This window comes from Lepidochelys kempii, chromosome 19, assembly GCF_965140265.1.
Source record: "Lepidochelys kempii isolate rLepKem1 chromosome 19, rLepKem1.hap2, whole genome shotgun sequence".
NCBI classification, from domain to species: domain Eukaryota; kingdom Metazoa; phylum Chordata; order Testudines; family Cheloniidae; genus Lepidochelys; species Lepidochelys kempii.
The window spans coordinates 6,005,557-6,029,917 of NC_133274.1; the positions used below are offsets into that span (position 1 = coordinate 6,005,557).

At 57.9% G+C, this 24,361-nt stretch overlaps 1 protein-coding gene across 8 annotated transcripts in view; it reads right to left on the reverse strand.

Moving 5' to 3' along the window:
- Nucleotides 1-869: 869 nt before the first annotated feature.
- Nucleotides 870-24,361, reverse strand: part of ADGRB2 (adhesion G protein-coupled receptor B2) — a 101,573-nt gene continuing 78,081 nt past the window's right edge. For 7 of the 8 annotated variants that reach the window (XM_073317499.1, XM_073317500.1, XM_073317505.1 and 4 more), the window contains 14 exons: nucleotides 22,387-22,489; nucleotides 19,086-19,236; nucleotides 18,343-18,412; nucleotides 18,038-18,104; nucleotides 17,591-17,676; nucleotides 16,570-16,668; nucleotides 10,087-10,258; nucleotides 8,404-8,499; nucleotides 7,468-7,507; nucleotides 6,488-7,140; nucleotides 4,633-4,668; nucleotides 3,731-3,835; nucleotides 3,122-3,175; nucleotides 870-1,770 (listed from right to left, as the gene is read on the reverse strand). In XM_073317499.1, the coding sequence (XP_073173600.1) occupies nucleotides 1,600-1,770; nucleotides 3,122-3,175; nucleotides 3,731-3,835; nucleotides 4,633-4,668; nucleotides 6,488-7,140; nucleotides 7,468-7,507; nucleotides 8,404-8,499; nucleotides 10,087-10,258; nucleotides 16,570-16,668; nucleotides 17,591-17,676; nucleotides 18,038-18,104; nucleotides 18,343-18,412; nucleotides 19,086-19,236; nucleotides 22,387-22,489 (1,903 nt within the window). In that variant the 3' untranslated portion in view covers nucleotides 870-1,599. The remainder of the gene's footprint in view (nucleotides 1,771-3,121; nucleotides 3,176-3,730; nucleotides 3,836-4,632; nucleotides 4,669-6,487; nucleotides 7,141-7,467; nucleotides 7,508-8,403; nucleotides 8,500-10,086; nucleotides 10,259-16,569; nucleotides 16,669-17,590; nucleotides 17,677-18,037; nucleotides 18,105-18,342; nucleotides 18,413-19,085; nucleotides 19,237-22,386; nucleotides 22,490-24,361) is intronic. The other variant, XM_073317504.1, reaches the window with a different exon arrangement.

The window sequence follows — 24,361 nt, forward strand, 5'->3', positions numbered from 1 at the left end:
GCTCACCAGTGGTGCAATGGGCATCCCCACGATCGGGCTCGGGGGGGGGGCACTATCAGGGTGGCAGCACCACAAGGCGGGGGCCGATGACAGCATCTCTCTGACCCCCCGCACCCTGTGTCTCCGCTGCAACCTCCCACCCATCACAGCTCCGTGCCCCAAGAAGCTGGGGGTTCCCTCGCTCTCCCCTTGGGCAAGATGCCCTTTGGCTCTGCAGGCAGGCGGGGTGTGTCCAGCACGAGCCCTGCGCCCACCCTCTCCAGCCAGGGGTGGAGCTGGATGCGCCTGAGCCTGTCTGCTCCTGGGCAGCCTGGAATTGGCCCCAGGAGAGGCAGCTGGAAATGGGCAATGGCTGCAAGGGGACACGTAGCAGGAGCTGTTTCCTGCCAGGCTAGGGCTGTAGAAAGCAGCCCCGTCCTCTCACGCGAGCACCAGGAGGCGTCTCCTCTTCCCACCCCAGCCTTGTGCCTTTACAAGGGGAGAGCCGCAGGGGGGGGTGCAAAGCAGCCCGAGGAAGTAAAGGACGCAGATGGCAGGGGCAGCAGCAGGGCACGTGCCCCATGAAGCGCCCGCAGCTGGAGTGCAGGCCGGGAGCACATGCAGGTCACCCTCCTCCACCCATGCAGCGGGAGCCGGCTGGCAGGGGCTCCCTAAGCAGGCAACCAGGGCTCTGCTTCCCCCGCATCCCTGCCTGGCACTGCATGAGGCTGGCGTGTTGCAGGAGGGAAACCAGCCCCGCCAGCAGCACCCGCTCCACCCCGGCACAGTGCCCAAGGCAGCCGTGGCTGGCGCCTGCCCCCTGCCCACCCCAGCGCAGCACACGACGCCCCACACCACGCAAAGGAGGCCAGCGCCCCCGGCCGCAGAGATCCACAGAGAGTGAACTTTTATTTTCAACAAAGACAGCGCCTGCCCCATGAGATAGAAATGGGGGGGGTGCGGGGAGGGGCCCCTCCCAAGGTGGACTCTGGGGTCTAGGGGATGGAGAGAGCCCCCTCCCGCCTGGGCAGAGCAGGCAGAGCGGAGGTGTGAAGAGGAAGAACAATGGCGGGCGCAGCGAGCGGCAGGGCGGGCGCCCCCCGCGGCGGGCAGGGGGGTGGGGCTGCTTCCATGGGGCGTCGGTCCCAGGTGCACACGGTGCACTGTGTGAAGAGATGCCCAGGTACAAAAGAGTTCGGAGCCGGCTCCCCCGCCAGGACGCGCCGCACAGAAGTCGGGTCCTGCCAGCGCCCGCAGAGAGCGGGGCTGGTGGCACTGGCGAGGCAGCAGCGGGCGGGAGGCCGGTTGGCGTGTGCGTGTCCGGGGGTGCGTGGCCCTGTGTGCGTGACCCTACAGCCGTGGGCGTGTGTCTCCAGGGGTGCGCGCGTCCCGTCGGTGACGACGTCAGAAGGGAAGAGAAGAGAAGAAAGCCCACAACAAAAGGCGAGAGGAGGATGGTGTGCCGGGGGGAGGGAGGGAGCACGGCCCCCCCCAGGCGGGGGGGAGCAGAGTCCAATGGCCGAACGAGGAAAACAAAACCCCCCACAAAAGGGAAACAAAATCCTATTGTCCTTTTGTTTGCTTCTCCCTTCTGCAGCGCAGCGTGGGGCTCCCCCCGGCTCACACCTCCGTCTGGAAATCCCCTTCTGACACGTCCAGGTTCATGCACGGGGGCTCCCAGCTGGCGCATTGCAGCTCCAGCTTCTCTCGCTGCTTGGGGGGCAGGGAGCTGAGCGTCATGGCCTTGAAGGTGCTCCAGCTCGTCTGCTGCTCCTCTGGGCTGGTCACTTCCTGCGCAGGGCGGAGGAAAGAGACGCATCGGGGATGTAACGGAGCAACAGCACCGGTCCCGCTGGGGCTCAGCTCCCCCTCTGGGCCTGGGCAGAAAGAGAGCTCCGTTCTCCCACCCTTGGCCTGCTCTCCACAGGCTGTGATCGCTGAGGCTGTCTGTCTCCCTGGGGCTGGGCAGCTGGGTCCCTGGGACTCGCTGTGATACGGTCATTATTAGGAACAGTTTGGCTACTCAGCCTGGCAGCACCTGCAGTGGAGAACTGGGGGGCAGGCCCCCTATGCCAGCATGGCAGGGAAAAGGGGCCTTAGACCGGGCAGGAACCCAGAAAGCCACTCGGGGGAGGCCCCGGCTGGCGTAAGGGCTCTGCAGTGGCCCAGGCCCCCGTGCAGGGTTGCCGTGAGAGTGCACCGCACCACGGCCAGAGGGGGCCCCGAGCAGCAGCACGGCCCTGGGCAGAGAGGGAGCAAAACGCAGCCAGCAGGATGTTTTGCACCCATTTTGCGCAGTTTCGAGGGGACACCTGAGGGGCAGGGCAGTGGGGACCCAGGGCCGGGCAAGGGGAGGATGGAAAGTCCCCCACTCCCCTCTGTGTTCCTATTCCCTTCGCAGGGACCAACTAGCAGGCAAAGGGCCAGAGAGCAGATGATTTGGAAGCCACCTGGAGAGAAGGACAGGCCGGGGTGCGCGGCCAGAGGACAGGTGGGTGGAAGGCCTGGGCGTAGCCAGAGGGCAGGAGGGCAGGAAGCCGGGACACACAGAACAGCCAGAGACTGGGCAGGATGGATGGGGCGCGTGCCCGAGGGCGGGCGGGCAGGACAGGGTGCACCAGGGTGTGCGGATGGGCAGAATGGATGGGGCGGGTGCCCGAGGGTGGGTGGCCAGCATGGGAACGAAGCCTGGAACAACATGCATCTGAGCCCCAGGTGCCTTTGCCTGAGATGAAGATGGAGCCTGGGGAGGGGCCCCTGGACCGAGACAGCATGGGGACAGCATGGGGACAGCATGCCGAGGGGGAGAGACATATGACACAAGGGGGTGGAGATGGGGTGGGAGGGCGAGGAGGATGGACAGACAAGCTGGGAGGCTTTGTATGAACTACAGGGTCACGCTGGGCAGCACCGCGGGAGGCCTTCATCCTGCAAGGGACAGAGCGAGGATGAGGATGGGGTGAAGACGCTGACGTGCCAGGATCCCTGTGAGCAGATGTGACGAGGACTCAACGGGGGGGGATCTGCGGGGGCACAGGGCTCCCGAGGGGCAGCAGCTCTGCCCTAGGCTCCCGCCCAGGGATCCCCCCTCCCCAGGGGCTGGTGCTGCCGAACCCGCGGCTGGGGGTGTCCAGGCTCTTACGCTGGATGTGCTCTTCTCCGCCCCGGCCGAAGAGACGCTCCACCGCTTCTCTCTCTGGGGGGAAGCACAGGAAAGGCAGCTGGCGTCAGACACTAAGGCACAGGCCCCCCCTCCCCGCGGCTGAGTCCTATGGCACCAGCTACTGGACGTCACCCACCTCAGGTGCCTTATGGGTGGTGTGAGCCCCCAGGCAGCCCCCCGGCTTGGGGGGAGGGGTGGGCTGTGACGCGCAACGATATTGACTTCTCGATTCGACCATCGGCCTAAGCAGGTGCCCAGGGGTCCCTCCCAGCAGGGGGAGATGAAGGGAACGGGGTGAGGCCCCCCAGCCTCCGCGGTCCCAGCCTTCCCAGAAGGGAACAGCCTGGCAGCGCTGGCTGCGGCGAAGCGACTCAGGCCAGCAGGAGGCGCTGTGCAGCACAGCTAACCGTGCGCGAGCGAGGTACGGATGGTCACGGTGCCGTCCGTGCGAGACAGCCGACACCGGCCGGGGAGCGACAGTGAAGGGCTTCCGCAAAGGCCAGCGACCGGCAGCTGCCTAGGTCAGTAACGCAGCCCTGCGCGGGGATGTAGGAACAGACCAGCCCTGCCCCACGCCGACAGCCTTACCTTGGCAGCATTGGTAGCAGGTGCCCGGTACCGATCCATCGTGTGGAATTTCTGGTTCAGCTCGCGGTAGAGTTCGGAGTGGCGCTTCCTCGTGTGCATGACTTTCTGCAAAGGGATTGGGGGACGGGGAACGTACGTACGTCGAGTCAGTGCCGTTTCCACGGATACACAGCATCATCCCCCTCACCCCCCACCCCTGCTCCTGGCCTATGGGAATAATGGTTGTTCCTTTACTCGTTACAGCAGGGGAGCTCACACACTGGATTTCTGTAGGACCCACGAGAAACAGTCGCTATCATTGGTTTGTGTCTGACGTTTCTTGGCAACAGAGTGGCAGGAGGGACTCCAGCCCCCTTTCAGGACTCCCCCCCGTCACCCGCCCCAGCAGACTGAAACAGTCACACACGTGCAGCAGGTCAAAATTTAGGTGCTTAAATTCCTCGGCGGTTCCCCCTTCCCACCAGCTGAAATGACCCTGCCTGATTGGGAGCATCAGCTCCCTCCATGAACCTGGCGAAAATATGCCCAGCACCCCTCCGGCGTTTTCATCAACTGTGAGCGCTCTTTATTGCCTGGTATAAAACTCCCCGGAGCGCAGCTCCTATTTCACCGGATTCTGCTTCAATTGGGCCAGGGATGCGGTTGCAGGAGGGAAATAAATAAAGGAGATTTTATTTCCCAAACCCAGCCGAGCTCCTTGCAGGGCTCCTCCCCAGCCCCCACCTCTCCGCAGAGACCAAGCACCAACCACCCTCGATCCCTCTCGGCTTCGGGCAGGACGGCGCTCACCGTGCCACGGGTCCCCCGAAGCCCAGAAGGGAGCTCCGTCACCGTGTCGGTGCCAAGGCACCAGGGATCGCCGCATGAGCAGCAGAAGTGGGGCGGGTCTCAGCGGCGCTTACCTCGAAATCCAGATCTGAGTATCGTAACCGCTTCCTCTGGGGGTGAAATATACGCGCCAGCCAAACCAAACCGAAAAGGGGGAGGGGGGAAAAAAGAAAGATCTTTATTGGTCTAGCCGGCAAAGGGGGGAAGAACATGCGCTGGGGCGAGGGGCTGGGAGAAGGATGCCCATTTACACCTGACTGAAGTGACTGCTATTCTCACTGACGTCAGCAGGAGACACCCCAGTCTGCAAAAACTCGGTCCCAGGACCGGAGGGCACCAAAGCTCCCCCTTTTGGCTGGATTTCTCATCGCGGCTCCCTCTGCTAGGATGGGACCTCCCCTGCCCTCATCTGCATATGTTAATTAGCCACAGACCCCTGATAGGCTAGCAGCTGATACCTGGGCTGCCCAAAGTGTTAGAGGGGTGGGTACCACCGCTATGGCAACCGTTACTATAGCGTCTGTCCATCTTTTAATGCAGTTAGCCTCCCAGCCCCGCTCTGATGTGGAATGTGGGTAACAGCTACGACCTCATTTTAGAGCTGGGGACTGAGTGACTCGCCCCACGTCACACACCCGGTCTGCGGCAGAGCGAGGAATTAAACCCAGGTCTCCCACGACCCAGCCTGGTGCTCAAAGCACTGGGCCATAGCAGCAGACGCTTGCCCCGTGCTGGGGTGAGGATCACTCCAGCCCTGGGGGCTTTGTGATTCCTTGTTACTACCTGGGAGGGACGCTAGGTACCTGGGCAGGCCCCAAATCAGACCTGCTTTAAAAGAGCACCCAGCAGGGAAATGTCCTCTAGCCATGCGGCTTCTGTCTCTCTTTGGCAGCAGTCACTCTGTCACCAAGAAGTTGAAAGCGATACGAACCCGTTACTCACACAGTGCGGGCGCCGTTCATCGGAGGAGGTGAAAGCACCAGCCAGGTATTAATTTAACCTCCCCGGCCAGGCCAGTAGCATTATCCCCACTTGGCAGTTGGGTAAACAGTGCGGTGAAGTGGCTCGCACAGGAAAATTAGTGGCAGAGCCAGGACGAGAAGCCAGGAGCCCTGACTCCCGCAGACCCCACTTCCAGCCGCAGACAATAGCCACCATTTTGACGTGTCACACAGAAAAGGGATGTACAAGCGCCCCCTGGTGCTTTGCAGCCAGTGGTTAATTAACACACACTATTCCCAGAGCGGGCCTTTGTTCGAGGGGGGACACCGGCCATGGGGTTGGGGCTCAGCCAGGCGAACGCACCGGCTCCTTCTCCTGTTCAGATGGACGTTGGGGAACAGCAGTGAGCTAAAGGGAAGGTAAATGCAACAAGAGACAAATGCTGCCTCCGGGCTCCTCCCAAGGGATGAGACACACCCCAGAGCTGGCAAGGAACTGCTCAAAGCCGGGTCACCGCACGGATGTGCACTGGGTGGGAAAGTCCTGGGTACAAACGAATCCCAGCAAGAGCAGGAACAAGAGCCCCCTGTGCGTCACAGCACGATCAGTCCCCGAGACGCAGCTTCGCACACCCTGCTGTGCACACGCTCGCTCTCGCACACACCTTTGCACGTGGCCTTGCACACGCTCGTGCATGCGGTCGGTCACGCATGCTCAATAACGTTCACTGTCTCTCTCATATACTTGTTGCTGTTTGGCACATGCAGTTACCACTTGTGCACTCTCACACACCCACACCTGTGCATTCTCTTGCACAAACACACGTATTCACACACACACACTTTCTCAAACACACACACTTGTGCAGCCCCTTGCATGCACACACCTCACTACAGATGTGCACACTTTCGCCTGGTCCCGGGCCCACCCGCTCCCCCTCAGCCACCCAGGGCAGCGGGCTCTGGGCCCGGGAGCGGGTGAGCTCACCTCGAGTGACCCCACTTTCATGGCGGAGCCCGGCACCGTGCGCGGCATGGTGCGGCTGCGCTCCGTGAGCTCCGAGGCCAGGATCTGCCGGACCGTGGGGTGCTGCTTGAACTGAAGGCCATATGGGTGCTTCACCGTCCCGTAGGGCTGGTTCAAGTTCACATTGATGTGGTCCACCGAGACAAAGCCGGGGTAGACCTCCGACTCGGCCGCACGGTGCCCCTTGCCCACGTGTGGCACCTCATCCACCTTGATGTTGAGCTTGCCCTCCTCCCGGCTGAAGGGCTTGAGGCTCACAGTCCGGCGGGGCAGCACCATGTAGTCGCTCTCTAGTGCCGGGTCCGGCGCCCGCATCCAGCCGTAGTCGGCCTGCCGCAGGTTGCTGTCCGCGCACAGGTAGACGGGCCCCCGGCTGTCCAGGTTGACGTCCTTCTTGGCGGGCAGGTCGCTGAGTTCGTTCAGGCCCTTGTGCGTCAGCTTGGGCACCTGCACCAGGATGCCGGTGGGCGGGATGTTCCCCGGGAGGCTGGAGAAGCCCAGGCTTCCCTCGGAGCTGGGGTGGAGCTTGGGATCCTCATCGCCGTCCAGGGAGATGCGCGACAAGGTGCCCGTGATGGTGGAGGGGTTACACGCGTTTACCTCCTTGAAGAGGACTGGCCGGGGCAGGGAGAAGAGGAGACGTGGGTCAGACGTGGAAAGGCAACGTGAGGGTGTCTCCCAACCTCCAGGGACACTGGGATGGGGTCAGACTGGCCCTGACCTAAGTGGTGTTAATACCAGGCTGTTAGCCCCGTACGGGGGGGTACCCACCCCCATGGCGCCTGGCTGGCGCTGCTCCTCTTAGCTCTTCCTCCTTGATGCTAAGCCCCAAGGGATGGCATGGATCTGTGGCGATTCACGTCCCTGGCTTGGGGGTGGGGAGGGGACACAGCACTGCCCTCCCTCCCAAAACACCCCACAGGAGCAGGACCAGGCCTCACCTGTCTGACACGCCAGGTTAACGTCCTTTTCAAAGTCTGTCTATAAGAACAGAGAAAGAGGGGGAGAGAGACAGAGCGGGGAGAGAGAGGGAGACCCGGAGGGATGAATGCATCACAGGCAGCAAGCAGGGCCAAAGGAGCCTGGCAGCAGGGTCCCCGGGGGTCTGGCTACACTGCAGCCGGGAGGGGCGATGCCCAGTGTGGGCAGACAGACGCATGCGAGCTCAGTGCGAGTAGTGTGAATGTTACGGCCCTGGCTAGCCACTGAGTCCAAGCCCTCCCGACCCGCTGGGTACGAGCTGGGGTGGCTAGTCTGAGCTACCGCCAGGGCCACAGGGTCCATGCTGCTCGTGCATAGCCCAATCTGCACGGGCCCCGTGCTGCCCAGTCACCTCTGACCAGGGCCGCATGCCGTCTGCTCGCCCGGTCCTGCCCCAGCCCAGGCCCTGAGCTGTCTGCTTGTCCCCTTGCCGCCCCAGCCCGAGCCCCGGGCCGTCTGCTCCCCTGTGCCACCCAGCCCGTGCCCCGTGCCGTCTGCTTGTCCCCTTGCCGCCCCAGCCCATGCCCCGTGCCGTCTGCTTGTCCCCTTGCCGCCCCAGCCCGGGCCCCATGCCGTCTGCTTGTCCCCTTGCTGCCCCAGCCCGGGCCCCGTGCCGTCTGCTTGTCCCCTTGCTGCCCCAGCCTGGGCCCCGGGCCGTCTGCTCCCCTGTGCCACCCAGCCCGGGCCCCGTGCCGTCTGCTTGTCCCCTTGCTGCCCCAGCCCGGGCCCCGTGCCGTCTGCTTGTCCCCTTGCTGCCCCAGCCCGGGCCCCGTGCCGTCTGCTTGTCCCCTTGCTGCCCCAGCCTGGGCCCCGTGCCGTCTGGTCGCCTGGTGCCGCTCCAGTCCAGGCCCTGAGCGGCCTGCTTGCCCGGTGCTGCCTGGCTGATGCTCACTCACCATGATCTGCACCTGTCCGTTCTTACAGGAGTCGGGCGAGTTCTCGTTCTCGTCGCTCTTGCACACGCCGATCTGGCACTTCACTACGTCCTGCACCTGGGCGAAGCAGAGGCCGCGGTTACTGCCCTGGGGGTTGGCAGTGAAAGAGGACCCCTGCTGCCCTGCCCCACTCACAAATGATTACTAGGGTCTGTACGCCAACTGGCTCTACCCCAGCCAATCCTCACGCCCCGCCCAGATCTGCCCCTCTGATCCCCAGCCCCCCCGCACAGCATCCCTTAGCCTGCTGCTGGGCAGTAACCGGGGGCAAGGGGAGGTCAGTCTCCATATGCTCTTTGAGGCCTTGGACCCTGGGCTGGGGCTGACAGCTGGAGATCCAGGGGCATGGACACTTGCCCGCTTAGAGCTGGACTGAGCCCCAACCCCTGCAGAGGAGCCAGCGTGAGGGCAGGGCCCCCTTAGCCCCTCCATGCAGAGGGAATTTCACCACAGGTCACCGCGGTGCCCTCGCAGCCACCTCTCACTCTCCTGCATCTTGTGGGACCTCTGCCCCAGCATTGCCATGAGCATCTTTCCTACGCCCTCCTGGCACCTGGGCAGTGACAGCCACTGGGCCCCTGCCCTGATGGGAACCTTCCACCAGCAGCCGGCCACAATCTCTCCCTCCCTGAGCTCCATGCCCATCTGTAACGCTGACCAGCTCCTGCTGCCATTTGAGCTGTTACCTTGGAGATATTTACAGTCTCTCCAGAGCCTCCTCTTTACTAGACTCTATAAATCCTACGGCCCTTGGCTCGTCCTCCTGACCCTCCGCTCTGGCCGCCCTACTTGGCATTCCAAGGCGAGGCTGCTGTTGCTAACTTCCCCAGGTGGTTACAAGGACGGGGCCATTAGGCCATCCCCGGTTTGCGACAGGACAGGCCAGACGCACGTAACGATAGATCTTGCACGTGCACTCTCTCGCTGGCCGCATTTTGTATTTATAGAGCTGCCTTCACAGTGCATCATGCTAAGATAAATGGGCAACCCAAGGGAGCTCCGGAATGCAGAGGGACGGGCTCGGAAGGACGTGGTTCTCTCCAGGCGGATGATGGACAGAAATCCACCCCCTCCCACCCTCGGGAGCTGGGCGACTCCATTAAGATTTAGCGTTGCATTTGGAGCAGAAAGCCGTATTTTGGACTGGTCTGGGATAGCTGCCTCCAGCCAGGACCGTGGGCTTCGATTACGCTTTGCCTACTGTCTCCACAACAGCGCGTCGTGCTTACACGCAAAGGGCCCCCTTTCCACAGTGGGACCCCGCCCCGCCCCTGCATTCCCACCCGCTGTTTTGCACAGTCAGCGGGCGTGCAAACCCTCAATCGCTGGCAACGGGGTGTGCACAGAGCGCAGGGCTACTTGTTCCGCCAGGGGTGTGGGGGCAGACTCACTGAGACCCCTTTTTCTGCAGAAGGAGTGGAAACCATTGTGCAGCCGCTGGCGTGTGCAAGGCCAGGGGTTTGCATGTGCAAATCTGCGTGTGCAAATCCAGGGGCAGGCCGAGCCACAGACAGCTGGAGGAAGGGAAGGACAGATGGAACCTCAGCCCCCGGATCAGACCAGCAATGGAGTTAGAACGGCCCCTGCCAGGGCTGTGGGCGTGAGCGCTGATGGCGGGGCAGGGCAGGCAGTGCGGGGCCCCACCTCTCGGCGTAGGAAGCAGTGCACCGTGATGATGACGAAGCCCTGCACCGAGTTGAAGACGGCGAAGAGGACCTGGAAGAGGATGGAGCGCCGGTCAGTCATGGCGAGCACGGCCGACATCCAGGTGAGTGCCAGCAGGGGCAGGACCACGCAGGAGCTCCACAGCGACGCCCTGGGCGGGGAGAGGGAGGGACGAGGGTGAGACAGACGAGCCCCGGCGTCAGTCGGGGGGGAGGCTGCTGTTTAAGAGGAACGGCGGCCGTTCCCGAGGGAGCTGCGGGAGCCCAGTTGCCAGCGCTGTGGGGGGCTGAGCCAATGTCCCAAGGGCTAGGAAAACCAGTGAGTGCTTTCCGCCTGCCCTCACTGCAGTCTCGCTGGTGAGAGCTGAGAGATCCCGCCTGTCACCCAGGCTGCAGGTTACAGTGCGGGCACCGTCCAACAAATCTCCCGCTTGTAGCCCCCCTGGCACTGTCCCTCCAGGCACAGCCCAGCCGGTTCGTGGCCTCTCTGCCAAGTCTGCCAGACTGCGTGCCAGCTTCTCTGATGGGGGCATGGAAGAGAGACCCAGCAAACGCATTTCAGGTAGGCCAACACCATCGTTCTCAGATTGATCTGGATTTGACCCAGGCTCCTAATCCCATTCCCCTGAGCTGTTCAGCACTGCCTTCCCAAACTGCATAAAGGCCCAGAGTTTTAAAGGTATTTTAGGTCTAAATCCTATTGACCATCAAATGGATTCTGACTCCTAAGTGCCTAAATCCCTTCTGAAAAGGAGCCGGAGGCTCCTAAATCAATTAGGCGTTGCAATGCTGAGTGCAGCAATGCTTAAACACCTTTAAAAATCTGGGCCTAAGAGCCCCATCACCTCCTGGGGTGAGAAAGACCTGCATCTGCTGAGGAAGCTTGTAGCTTTGCCTGCAATGCCAGAGCCCATGCCCCAGCTTGTGTGGATGAAGCATGCAAACTCCTGCAGAGGTGAGCCAGGCTCTGCATGCAGAGGACAGAGTGGCAGGGGGAACGGCTCATGCACTCAGCTCGTTAGATTTAACTATCTTCTCATTTTAACCTCTCCTCTTGCTGCTCTGTTCAGCTGTTGAAAACTCATTAAGTGACAGGCAGAAGGCAAAGCCTCCCGGAGATTTAAGGGAGAGAAGTTGCAGAGTTGGGAACGGAGAGCCCGGCCTTCCTTGCCATGATACGGGTCTCAGCTAGCCCCGGCCCAAGGCACTCAGATCCTGGGCTTGGATTACAGCTAAAAGGTCCTTCCCCACCCAGCTTTAGGGGGAAGCTGAGATAGCAGGAGGCAGGGATTTCCCTACACCCCTGCATGGGGTGTTTACCCCCCCGAATTTCCCCAACCCCCACCCCCGAGTTTTGTGAACTAGTTACATGTTACATGCAGTGTTGCCAAATTAGTGATTGTTTGGAAATTTCATTTGAAACTAAAACATGTATACACACTTTAAAAGCATATACAGTGTATGATAAAATACATGTATCTGAAAAAGTAGAATAGATTTGAAAAGTATGAACATAGACTAGCTTCCTTGTACAGCTGTTTATGACAATGTCAGTGCATTCATTTCGGTGATGTTGGCCAACCTAATAATTTCAAATTATGATTTGTAAGCAAAGTCTAAATGAGCTCTCCCTGACAGCCAGTGATGAGCTGGGAGGGAAAGGCTTCAGGATTGGATTGTATTTACATTCACACCTAATCTACCTAGGTATCCAGCAAACAGAGCGGTGTTGCCCAAGTGATAGATTTTGGCTGGGGTTGGGTTACAAATCACTTGAATGCAGGGGGTAGGGGGGGAATGAAATGTTGTTATTCTTATTGTAGGAGTAAAGGGCAGTAGAACTGTCCTTAGCCTGTGCTGATTGAGGGCATCAAGAGAGAGGGTGGGGACAGCTGTTTTGCTTGATGGTCTGCCTGAGTCCCAAGTACTGTTTGACCTGCCTCTCTCCGCTGTTTAAAGACAGAGATGATTGGGCTCCACAGATAGTCTTTGTTTTGTTAAGTGACCACTACAGCTGAAATCACTGAGAATCAGGTCTAAGTGCTTAGGCCAGCTGTGGGACAGTGTTTCTGTGGCAGAGACGGCCTAGTCTGCACTCGCAGCGAGGTTCCCCCACTGAGAGCTCAGCTGAAATCACGGAGAGCTGGGTGGAACCTCAAGAGACCAACTCGCAGAGGTCACAGCGGCAGGTGGCAGCCGAAGGTGACGGCGCAGGGCCATTGGCAACAGAGCGATGGAGTGAACGGTGGCACAACGAACAACAGTGGCCAGAGCGAACAGTGAGCAGCTGGAGGAATGAGCGAGGTGCCTTCTTGCCCCCCACCTGGGAGGTGAACTCATGTGAAAGCACCTCTGAACGCTGAGTCTCCACTGACCAAGGACAACACCGGTGAGTGTTAATGAGGCTGTTAAGAATGCTGGAGACACAACACAGTTCATGCGAACAAACATGGCCGTGGCATCCTACTTTCTATTTAAGCAAGAGATACCACACACTGCAGACTGGAGGCCAATGTTAAGTGCATTGTCACGTGTTCATCCTGAAGTTGAACGCTGGTTCCGAACACAACCAGCAAATGCTCACTGTCTTTCTGCAAGAAACTCAACTGACTGGCTAGACATATGTGGTGCAATAGTGAAAGACTCAACAGTTGAAAAAGTGAAGACCTCTCTCACCACATTCAGAAAATTTGCATACATGGCTGACGAATGCACCAGTGCAAATGGTCATCAAGTATTAAGTCATTGTGTATGTTGATGTCAGGGGTAGGCCAGTAGATGCATTTCTAGATGTTCAAGTGATAGAAGAAAAATTGGCTGCATCTGTGACAATCCACATCTTAGAAGAGTTAAATGCTTGTCAATGGGATCCCAAACAGATGGCTGCTTGTGCATATGATGGAGCTGCAAACTTCTCTGGAAGACATGGTGGAGCACAAGCTTTGCTCAGAGAAAAGAGTAACCCTGGTCTCTCCTATACACACTGCAGAGGCCATCTACTCCAACCAGCGCTAGTACAAGCTGCAGACTCTTCAAAAGACATTAAAAAAGCTATAAATTTAATGTCTTCATTATATTCTTTTTTCAGCAAGAATCCAAAAAGACTGAATATCTTGGAAGATACAGAAGATACACTGGGACTGAAGTTCAAATTAGTCCAACCTAGGAAAACCCTCTGGCTTTCTCATGAGCGATCCTTGACTGTTGTCTCAAAATTACTCCAGCCATTATTACTGGCTTTGGAAAGTATCTACCAAGATGAATCTAAGTAGTGAGGCTGGTGGATTACTTTTGCTACTACCTTCAGAGAAGACTATTGCCATTCTCTCCCTTGTAAGTCTACTGTTGAAACCACTTGGGTCACTAAACAATGCCATCCAGGCATCTGCTACAACAGTAGTAGATCTTTGTCCAGCAATAGAAGCTACATTTGGATCAATCCGAGAGCTATCCACTGAAAAAGTACTGGAAGAAGCAAAGACTTCAGTCCAGAAGTTGACTAATGAAGGCATTTATATTGAATCCTTAAGTGAAAAGGCAAGAAGTGTTTGTTAAGACAACTGAAAAAGTACACAGACTTGATTCTTAAAAATCTACAACGACTTCTAGATTCTACTCAACCTCTACGTAGCTTTTACAGATCCCTGTCTTATAAAACACGACAGTTGAGTGGAGTGAGGCACTACCAGCAAATGGGCTGCCGTGTGCTCAGGACAGAACAGAGAATTTGAACACAGAGTGGAATATCATCCGACGAACGAATGAAGATTTGACTTCAACTTCTCTTTTATCATCACTAGTGGCTTGACCCGATCTTTACGCTCTGTTTCCTGGGCTGAAAGAAGTAGGAATGCATCTCTTGCTACTCCCAGTCACAACAGCTACAGCGGAGCGTTCGTTTTCATCATTGAACAGAATTTTGTGTTTTGAAAGAAGTCGCCTTCTGCTTGATCATGTGAATGAACTGATGAGCATATCAATGGAAGGAATGGAAGTACCGGACACATGAGAAGCCACCAAAGATGAACGCATTCAATTCAAGAAGTTCATTAACAGAGTTGTGCAAAATTATAACAAGAAACCAAGAAGGATGTAGATGGAGTGCTCCATAGAAGGCTTGAGTAGCTAACTTTAATTTGTGTGATGATTTTAAAATCTAATAAAATGGTCATGAAACATTTTTCAGTTTTTACTCTGGTGCCACACAGCCCTCCTTCACCCTCACGGTCTCACCCCTCATCGGCCCTGACCCCCACCCCCATTTCAATTCAATTCCTGGGGAAAACACTTCCGGGAGGAGAATGAAACCTGAGGGCCAGGTCTGATCTCGAATGCGCTGGGCTCCAGTTCCAAACTGCTCCACACCTTGGGCCAGAGGTGCAAGGAAGCGCTTGGTGCACTTCAGTGAGCTGAGTCATCATTTATACCAGTGCAAAATGGGCACAAAAAGGCCTTTTGGGCCGATGCAAAAACACGGACAAGGTGCAGAGCAGGGCTGGATGAGACCCACTGCATTTACACTGGTGTGGCTACTGGCTGGAGTCACTCCTGATTTGCACCAGCATGCGAGAGAATCGGGCCTGCTGGGGAAACCAGCAGGAGGGCCTCCCTCCTCATTTCTGGTGGCTATTGGCCTTTCTTCCACTGAGCCCTGTATTCCTGAGACAACATTCCAGGCGGAAAGCTGATGCCAGATGCCATTAGCAGTGATGCAAGATAAGCCAGGGGACGGCACAGAGTGTGCGCCCACGTGCCTCTCTCTCTCGCCATGAATAGCAGCAGAATAATGAGAAAGGATTCGGGGGAGGACGCGGGGGAACGAGATGATAGAGCACAGACAGATTAACCATGAGAGCAGCCTCTGACATGGAGATAGCCGGCTAGCAGCTCCCCTGCACCCCAGCCATGCACATGGACTGACGATGGCGGAGCACGCCCCCACGCGGGGAGTCTCCAGGGGTTCACTCCAGGCCTCTGGGGCTGGGCTGGGACCCCACAAGCATCGTGAGGATTTTGGATCAGGGGGTGCATAGCAGAGCCCAATGTGGGAGGGTGACGCATGGGTTAGAACAACGTGTGTGTGCGGGGAGCGAGATCTGGGGGAGTGTGTGGGGGCTGCGGGGTGCATGATGCATGCGGGAGTGCGGGGAGCTACGGGAGGTGTATGGGGGCACATGTGGGTGCAATGTAGGTTTGAGAGCCTGAACCTTCCCATTCCTGCATTCTCTGCCCAAGCACAAGGACTTCGATCTTTAAAAAAAGGATTTTTTACATTGTGCTTTTGGGGAATTTCCCCAACAACGTAAGGCCCGTTCAGCGTGGCCGTGTCGCTCCCCAGGGTCTCTGGCTGCTGTCAGCAACCCCACCACCAGCGTCCCAGTGTAAGGGGTTCTGGCACCGGCAGCCCTGCCCCGGGGCCTGGCTGGGAACATTCTCATCAGCTGCTGGGTTCGGCCTCCGGTCATGGGGAGCGAGGGTCCCCTCCTGCTGGGGTGGCCGGAACCAGCGCGCATCCCAGCACAGCCCAGACAGCGCTGGAGACTGGACTCAGCTTCCCTGGTTTCCACACATGCTGCCCTCCCTCAGAGGGCAGCCAGGCCCCCACGGGACATGTCCTCAGCCACCTCTCTGTTGTGATTGCCCTGGGGATTCTGGTGGCAGGAACCACTCGGCCTCTGGACTGTGACCCACCAACCGCCAGAAACGGACCGTCTTTTCATCACTGCTGCCATGGGCAGGATTCAAACCAGTGGTGGAGAGGGGAACGGCTCTGTAAGGCACTGCCAGTCCCCCTGAGCCATGGAAAAGGAACTTGACCTAGCCCCCCACTCCTGAGCCCCATGTTACACCACCACATGGGGTACAGGCTCCCTGCAGCAAGGACGGGGGACGTATCAATCCCCCGGAGCTTTTTAGCTCTTTGCTACCTTCCCACACTGGCTGCCCTCTTCCACTCACCCCCAGCTGGTCCCGACTCCCCTCCCCTGCTCATCTCCTCGTCCCCTCTTCCCCATCACTGATCCCCTTTCCCCCACAATCCGCGCCCTCCCCTGGGTCTGGGACCCCACCCCCTTAGAAGCCCTGCAAGGTCCCAACATACAGAACACAAAACAACCCAGCCTGGAGATCTGGCTGGTCATGGCTGCAAAGCCCCCGTTCCCCCATTCCCACCCCTGCCCAGGGAGGGAGGGGGGGCGAGCCCCGCCCCACGAAGGACCTGCATGCACACACCCACACAGCCCCAGGCCAGCCAACGCAGGCCCCGGGGCAGCCCCGAGCACACGGCATTCTCCAGCCCCGGGGCGGCAGTGAAACGGCTGAGCGCCCACCAGGCAACGCCCCCTCCCTGCCGTCCCCCCGCGCCCCGGCCAGCGGGAGAATGCTGCGCCCCCAGGTCACGGGCAGCGTGGCCACACACGCGGCAGCGCGAGCGAGCACAGAGAGGAGCCAGCGAGAGACTAACATGGCGCTGCTGGCGGTGGCGGAGGTCAGGGCGGTGCTGGACACCACGCCGCATTTGGTGCATTTCAGCAGCAGGCGGCCGCAGGCGGGCTGCTTCCAGCTGAGCGCCCCACCCCCCACGGGAGAGCCATGCGCCGGCCAGGGGGCAGGGAGGGGCGGGAAGCGAGGGCACGAGGCAGGCGGGAGGGGACGGACGGACACATACACCAAGCAAATGGGAAAAACAGAGAGAGAAAGAGAGAGAGAGAGAGAAATTGTTAGTTGCAGGCCGGCACGCTGGATGGTTAGCGACAAGCACAGGGCTGGCAGCGCTCGCTGGGGGGCTCTGCAGTAGGATCCCCTCTTTCCCTATACGACGGGCATGCCCCCGCCCAAGCGCTCCCCGCCCCTCCCCCGTGGGGGAGAGGTTCAGCAATCTGGCTACCCGCTGGTAACGGGTGCAGGGCCTGGGCAGGAGCCGTGGGCACGTCTGGGTAACAGACAACGGGGCAAACACTGTCCACTTGCTGCGGCAGTCAGCTCAGTGCCACCCCCCATTCTGTCTCCCCAGGCCTCCAGCTAAGCCTCCTGGGCGGGGCGGGGCTGGGGGAGAGGGTGCTGATGGGTGGCTTGCGTATCTCTCTTAGATCGGAGGAGGGCTCATCTGTAGGGTGGGGATGGCATGTCGCTGGAGCTGGGGGTGAAGGGCAGCTCCTGGAAATCCACACTCCACCCACCCACCCCGCTTAGCTATGTGAGCTGGGAGCCTGCTGAGGACTGGGCAGACTTCACTTCACTTGTGAATGGCTGGAGCCGAGCCCAGGTGCAACCAGGGGGCGCACTGACACAGCCAGGGTAAGGAGGGGGGGCTCTTAACACCCTGAGCCTCCAGCCTCCCAGAGCAAACGGGACATGGACTGTCTGCCACTGCCCCCGCTCCTCCTGACTGCACCTGGGCCTCCAAGGGGCAGAGGGTATTACCTGCCTGTGTGTGCCCTCCCGCTCGCCCGCCCCACCCGGGGGCAGCCCTGGAGGGCACTTACCCGGCCCGCTGCTTTTTGGACTTATCTGAAATGCCGTCCCGAGACATGAGCTTGTTGAAGACAATGATCCCAATGAGCATGTTCACCTGGATGCGGAGACAGAGACAGAGACAGAGCCCAGGTGAGGGGCAGGGTGGTGACCCCACACAGGGGACCCAGCACTGGGCAGCGCCCTCCCCTCCTGCTCTGCCCCCACCCCAGGGGAAGGGAGGGACTGGGCTTTGTGAGGATCATGGGAGAGTTCAGAGAGATTGTGGGGAGAGCTCAGCGGCAGGGTCTGGGCTGGGAACGGGCTGGGGTCAGGGGAGGAGAAACAGGGTCGTGGGGTGCGAAGGGGAGGGGCTCCCTGGGGCTGGGGAGCGCCAGGGCCCGAGGGGGAGACGGCAAGAGACAGGGGTTGGCTCTTTTCTTCAGCCAAAGACGTGCTCCCAAAGGGCAAACACCTACCAGCACGATGACAGCAGCGGGGCCGACGAAGGCATAGAGCAACCCGCCTTCCAGGGAGAGCCAGCAGCTACAGCGGGAACACAGCGCCATTAGGGGAGATGGAATCCCCTCCCTATGCCGCCCCGTCCACTCCCTGCCTCCCCACACTGACCATGGCCCATCTCCTACCAGGGAGCCTGGCTCCTCGCCCCGCCCCGCAGCCCCCAGCTCTTGCCAAGTCTGGTGTCCCTCGCAGCGCAGAGCCGGGGAGCCCCTGCGGCCCCAGCCCACTGTGCACCCCCAGCCGGGCTCATTCCAACACTCACTAGCTTGCTGTTCCGTAGCCTTTGGTCCGAGTGAAGCCGACAGAGACTGCAACCACCAGGGCTGGCAAACCTGGGGAGGGAGAGGAGACAATGGCCAAGATCTGCAGAGGGGCTCAGCACCCACCTGCCCCACTGACACCACTACCCTCCATTTCCTCCCCACTGACACCAGTGCAGCATCCCGCCCCCGTGGCGAACAACTGCCCTACTGCCCCCCTGAACAGTAAGAGCTGCTGGGAGCAGAGCCGGGGGAAGATCTGCCCCTGCCTGTGTCTATAGACCCAGGGCAGCAGCTGGAGAGCAGACAGAGCATGCAGTGACTGATGCACCAGCAGGGGACCCCAAGCCACCCAGCAGCGATGGGGGGCTGGGATGTTCAGCTCCAGCACATCTAGACGTGAAACAGCGCAGCGACCCACGGCGCCTCTGGGTTCAATCTGCCCTGATGAGAGCGGGGCTCGTCGCACGGCTCAGGGGCTGGGGTGAGGGTCAGAGCAGGGACTCCTGGCTTCTATTCCCAGCTCTGCCACTGGATTTGCTGCGTGACCTTGGGCAAGTCACTGCCCTGCTCCGTGCCTCAGTTTCCCCACCTGTGAAATGGGAGTGATCGTCCTTAGCTCACCCCAAGGCGGGGTCTGAGTGTGACCACCATTAACTCATGCATGCAAGTTCTGACCACTAGACCCCGCCCCTTCCCTAAGCAGGACCCGCTGCTCGCGGGGAAAGCGAGCGAGGCCCCTTACCCCATCCCAGGCATAGGAAGCGCTTCCTGACCAGGCGTGTACGGATCCTGCCGATCACAGCCAGGTAGGACTGCCAGGCCTCGGTCAGCACCCAGCAGAAGGACGAGAGGAAGAAGAAATGCAGAAATGCGGCTGTCATGGTGCAGACGCCCTGCAAGGAGAGAGAGATGGCAATCAACACAGGCACACCGCATGGAGGTGTGGGGTGCTTGGCGCCTCTCGGGATCTGGCCCGAGTAGAGCGCTCGGGCTCCCCACACTCCCTGGCATTGTTAATAATGGGCTGGATTCCCCCTGAATTAGATGGCGTAAATCAGGAACAACTCCACTGAACCCAATGAGTAGGAGCGGTGTAAGCCAGAGGGGAGCTCAGCCCAGTGCTCTCATGGCTTGGATGCATCGGGCACTCAAATCCCTGGTAACAGGTGTGACGCTGGCAGACCAGGTGCCAGCTCCTGGCAAGGTTCCCACGTCGAACACTGACAGCTCCAGAGCTGGACTCCGTCTGGCTCACCTGTGTGTTAGCACGGCTCCAACAGGTATGAGATTGGAAGAAAGCTTGTGAGTCGCTGCCTGAATTAACCCCACTTATAACATCCGTATCCCATACGGTACAGTAATATCTCAGTGGTTGTATTCTGAGACTCTGAGACTGTGTAAATCACCAGACAGGAGAGAGACATTAATTAGTGTGACATTAATTAGGCCAGTCTTCCCAAAAGGAAAGGTCCATGGATACCAGACGGACCACTGGGGGATGGTGCACCTGGAATTTCCCTGCCTACCCTCCACAAGAGAACAAACGAGATTTCAGAGTAGCAGCCGTGTTAGTCTGTATCCACAAAAAGAACAGGAGTACTCGTGGCACCTTAGAGACTAACAAATTTATTTGAGCATAAGCTTTCGTGAGTTACAGCTCACTTCATCGGATGCACAGAATGGAACATATAGTAAGATATATATAGATATACATACAGATAAGTTGGAGGTTACCATACAAACTGTGAGAGGCTAATTAGTTAAGATGAGCTATTATCAGCAGGAGGCAAAAAAAAACTTTTGTAGTGATAATCAAGACGGCCCAGTTAGACAGTTGACAAGAAGGTGTGAGGATACTTAGTTTAAAGAAATAGACTCAATACGTGAAATGACCCATTTCAGAGTAGCAGCCGTGTTAGTCTGTATCCGTAAAAAGAAAAGGAGGACTTGTGGCACCTTAGAGACTAACAAATTTGTTAGTCACCTTATAGACTAACAGACGCATTGGTGCACGAGCTTTCGTGGGTGAATCCCCACTTGAAGTGGGGATTCACCCACGAAAGCTCATGCTCCAGTACGTCTGTTAGTGTATAGGGTGCCACAGGTCTCTTTGCCGCTTTTACAGATCCAGACTAACACGGCGACCCCTCTGAAGCTTGAATAAATATGTGGACATATTGAATCTATTTCCTTAAGTAATGGCAGGTTTCAGAGGAGCAGCCGTGTTAGTCTGTATTCGCAAAAAGGAGGACTTGTGGCACCTTAGAGACGAAGTGAGCTGTAGCTCACGAAAGCTCATGCTCAAATAAATTGATTAGTCTCTAAGGTGCCACAAGGACTCCTGTTCTTATTTCCTTAAGCTAAGTATCCTCACACCTTCTTGTCAACTGTCTAACTGGGCCGTCTTGATTATCACTACAAAAGTTTTTTTTCCCTCCTGCTGATAATAGCTCATCTTAACTAATTAGCGTCTCACAGTTTGTATGGTAACTTCCAACTTATCTATATATCTATATATCTTATTATATGTTCCATTCTATGCATCCGATGAAGTGGGCTGTAGCTCACGAAAGTTTATGCTCTAATAAATTTGTTCGTCTCTAAGGTGCCACAAGTCCTCCTGTTCTTTTCGCAAAAGAGATTTGTTGCCCTGCTCTCCTTCTCCTCCCCAGGAAGATGAGCCATGTGATTCCTCCCATCGGCGGAGTTTGCAGCTCAGGGCACATGGCAGGAGGGGGATAAAAACCCCAAACAAAAGGAACTTGGTCTCTCTGTGCTGCTTGGAATCTGGGGGCCAAATGTTTCTAGGCACGCGCAAGAGATCCCCAGGGACTCAGCCTGGGTTAGCCCTAAGGGCCATGTAGAACATGCTCATGATAGAAGCTTTTATTGCCTTTTGAAACTTAAGATTGTAACTCATTTGTGTGTCTGTTTAACCTTGTCACTGCGTCTCTGGTTTCCTTTTCCTAGCTCATAAATCTTTAGCTAGTTTATTACAGGACTGGCTACAAGCGTCTCTTTGGTGTGAGATCTGGGGTGCAACAGGGGTCCTGCTGCAGCTAGATCCCAGTCCTGGATGGGCATTGTGTTTACGGGGGGAGTGGATGGTGCATTCCTAATCCCTGTGGGCCACCTCTTTGGTGATATACACTGTAAACACACACCCGAGCATTCGGCAATAAGGGAGCACTGTGCCCCATCACTGTGGCAGTCCACCCTTTGTGTAGAGACCAGGGGCTGCTCTCTGGTCCCCATCGCTGCAGTGTCTGAGACCCTCATGGATTTATCCTCACACCCCTTGTGCAGGGAAGGATTATCCCCGTTTGGGGAAACTGCAGCACAAAGAAGGGCAGAGATTCAGCCAAGATCCCACAGCAAACCAATGGCAGAACTGGGGACAAAAACCAGTTCCTCTGAGTCCCAAACCAGGGAATCATCCACAAGACCAGCAAATCCAACCCTCTCTGAGAGACAGCATAAGCTCAGCATTTGAGGGGTTAATCCCCTGGCACCTAGGCTGGGTTTGCCCAGTGTGAAATCCACTGGACATGACAAAGCCTCCATGAGATGTCAATCCCACACTGACTTAATCCAAATCCCATCTGCCTCTCCAGCCAGCGAGGGAATCCGGGGAGAGAACGCGCGGTCCTGGGGCCCAAGCCACGCCACAGAGATGGTATCTTGCTGTGACCATCAGCACACAAATGTTTCAGCACAGTCCTTCCTTACTGCAGGCAGGGCCAACACACAGTGCTGGGACACACACTAGGATGCAGGTGCATGCTGCAAAGCAATTCAGAACAGGGGACTGTTCAGCAGGATGCATCGATTTAAAGGCCACATCCTGCCATTCCAAGCTGCTCTGCCCGCAGCTCTCCGGCTGCAAGGCCCCAGGGAAACGTCCACCAGGTGCCTGTCTCTCTCCCACTCCCCTTGCCCTCTGCAAGGAACACGGCGTGCCCTCACCAGGTGCCCAGCCGGGCAATGCCCCTTGGCAGCTGTAATGGGGCAGAAGCCAAGGAAGCCCTAGGCCAGACTCTCACCTTACTGAGCATATGGGACTGGCCCACCAGGATCAGCACATTGGAAGCCAGGATGGAGACGCAGAAATTCAGCAGGATGATGGAGCGCTCCGATTTGATGAACCTGCAGGGAGGGCAGAGGGAGGCAGGTTGAAGGGGTCCTGGGGCTGGGCCCCTTGCAAACATTCTGGCCTGGTTTCTCTCTAGACCTAAGGTGGAGAATGCAGGAGATGCGCAATAGACTAATGGCCTAATCAGTCTGGTAGCCCGTCTCCAACAGCGGCCAATGGAGATACGTTAGAGGGCAGCACAGACCTTCACATAGTGCGTGGAGTGTGTTGGCAGGCAGGGGACTCCGTCCTGACCACCCCACCCCCACTGGGGATCAGTTTATGTCCTGAAGCATGAGGATGGAGAGTTTATTTTATCCTAGAGAGTGTGACTCCAGGGGCTACCCCATTCATTTAACAAATACCCAGGCTGGGATGAAACACCTGCACTTCCACGGCACCTCGGGAACACACCATGCTACACAAACGTGAACCAATTAGGCCTTCCCACATCCCTGCGAGGTATGTGAGGGTAGGTCTCTGCTGCAAAGCGAAGGTATGACTCCAGCCCAGGTAGGCATACCTGTGCCAGCTTTAATCTAGCTGGTACCTAGGGTCCCTGGCGGGCTTGTGCTCTAGTTGCCAGCCTGTGCCACAACATCTACCCTGCTACTCATATCCATGCTAGCTAGATTAAAGCAAACATGGGTATGCCTACCCTCGCTACCATCACAACTTCACTTTGCAGTGTAGACGTACCCTTAGGGACACAGGGACGGCTTCACCTCTGGTGGAACTACAGCCCCTTCTGAAGCGGAATGTGGCAGCCATGTGAGGGTGCCCACCAACACAGCTCAGAGGCGATTTAGGGAAGCAGCCGATAAAACTTCCCTGAACTGAGATGTAAAAACGTTAAATACTAATTTCAGCTCTTTGACTTAATAGCATCCAGCAGCAGAGAGTCCCACAGGTGAACGATCCATCACAAGGGGAAGAAACCAATTCCTCTTCCCCCCCCATTTCAGATGTGTCTGAGCCCTTTTACTTTCAATTCCAGGACAGAGCAGCGAGCCCCACAGCTCTTCTCTGTGGCAGGCGTCGTTTGTTGATAAACCTCCACCCTAACCGTCTCTTCCTCTCCTCCTTCGCAGACCGAGGTGCTCCTCCTGCAGACACTTCCGTGCATGCTTCCTTGTGCACCTAGGTGGCCCCATCGCATTCCCTAGCAGGGGTGTGTGTGTGTGGAAGGGACTGCAGGATTGGGAGCTAACCTGTCCTAGGTGGAGCTTGCAAAGCTGACAAAGGGATTTGGACTCCTGGTTCCCGTTGCAGTGAACAGCATCAGCACTGAAAGCCTCATGCCTGTACAGCTCCTAGCACAACGGGGCCCCGAACCCTGCCCGAGGTTGTTAGGTGCCACTGTACATTAACGGCCCTCTGACTCTCTCCTCGGGTGGACCCTCCCCCCGCATCTCCGATGGTACAGCCTGGGGATCTCAGACCTTTTCATGCCTCGGCAGCAAGGGAGGGCCTGATTCTGCTGTCCCTCTTGCTGGTGTAAATCGGGAGTGACTCCGCTGAGCGGCACTGATGCAAGTGAGGCAGGATCAGGCCTTGCAGAGCCCTCCTGTCTGTGCCTCGTGCTTGTGATAGAATAGCCGTTCTAGCAGGGCACTACCATGCCCACCATTGTCTTTCATGTGCTAAGAGCTTTGTTCTTTTCCTGGAACAATAGATTCAATCACGCAGTGGCTAAGCTAGTGCTCTTTCCCTCCCCACCCCCTACTCCCGATGTCTCTTCCTCCCTCTGCTCTCTCGGCACACGCTTCCCGGCTGCCCAACCCTCACCTCTTCCCCTCCCGTTGCATCCTTCCTGCCAACGTGGCCTCTCCCCCACGGCGCCCGCTGTGCAGGGCCCTGCTCGAGGAGCACTGCCTTGGTCCTTG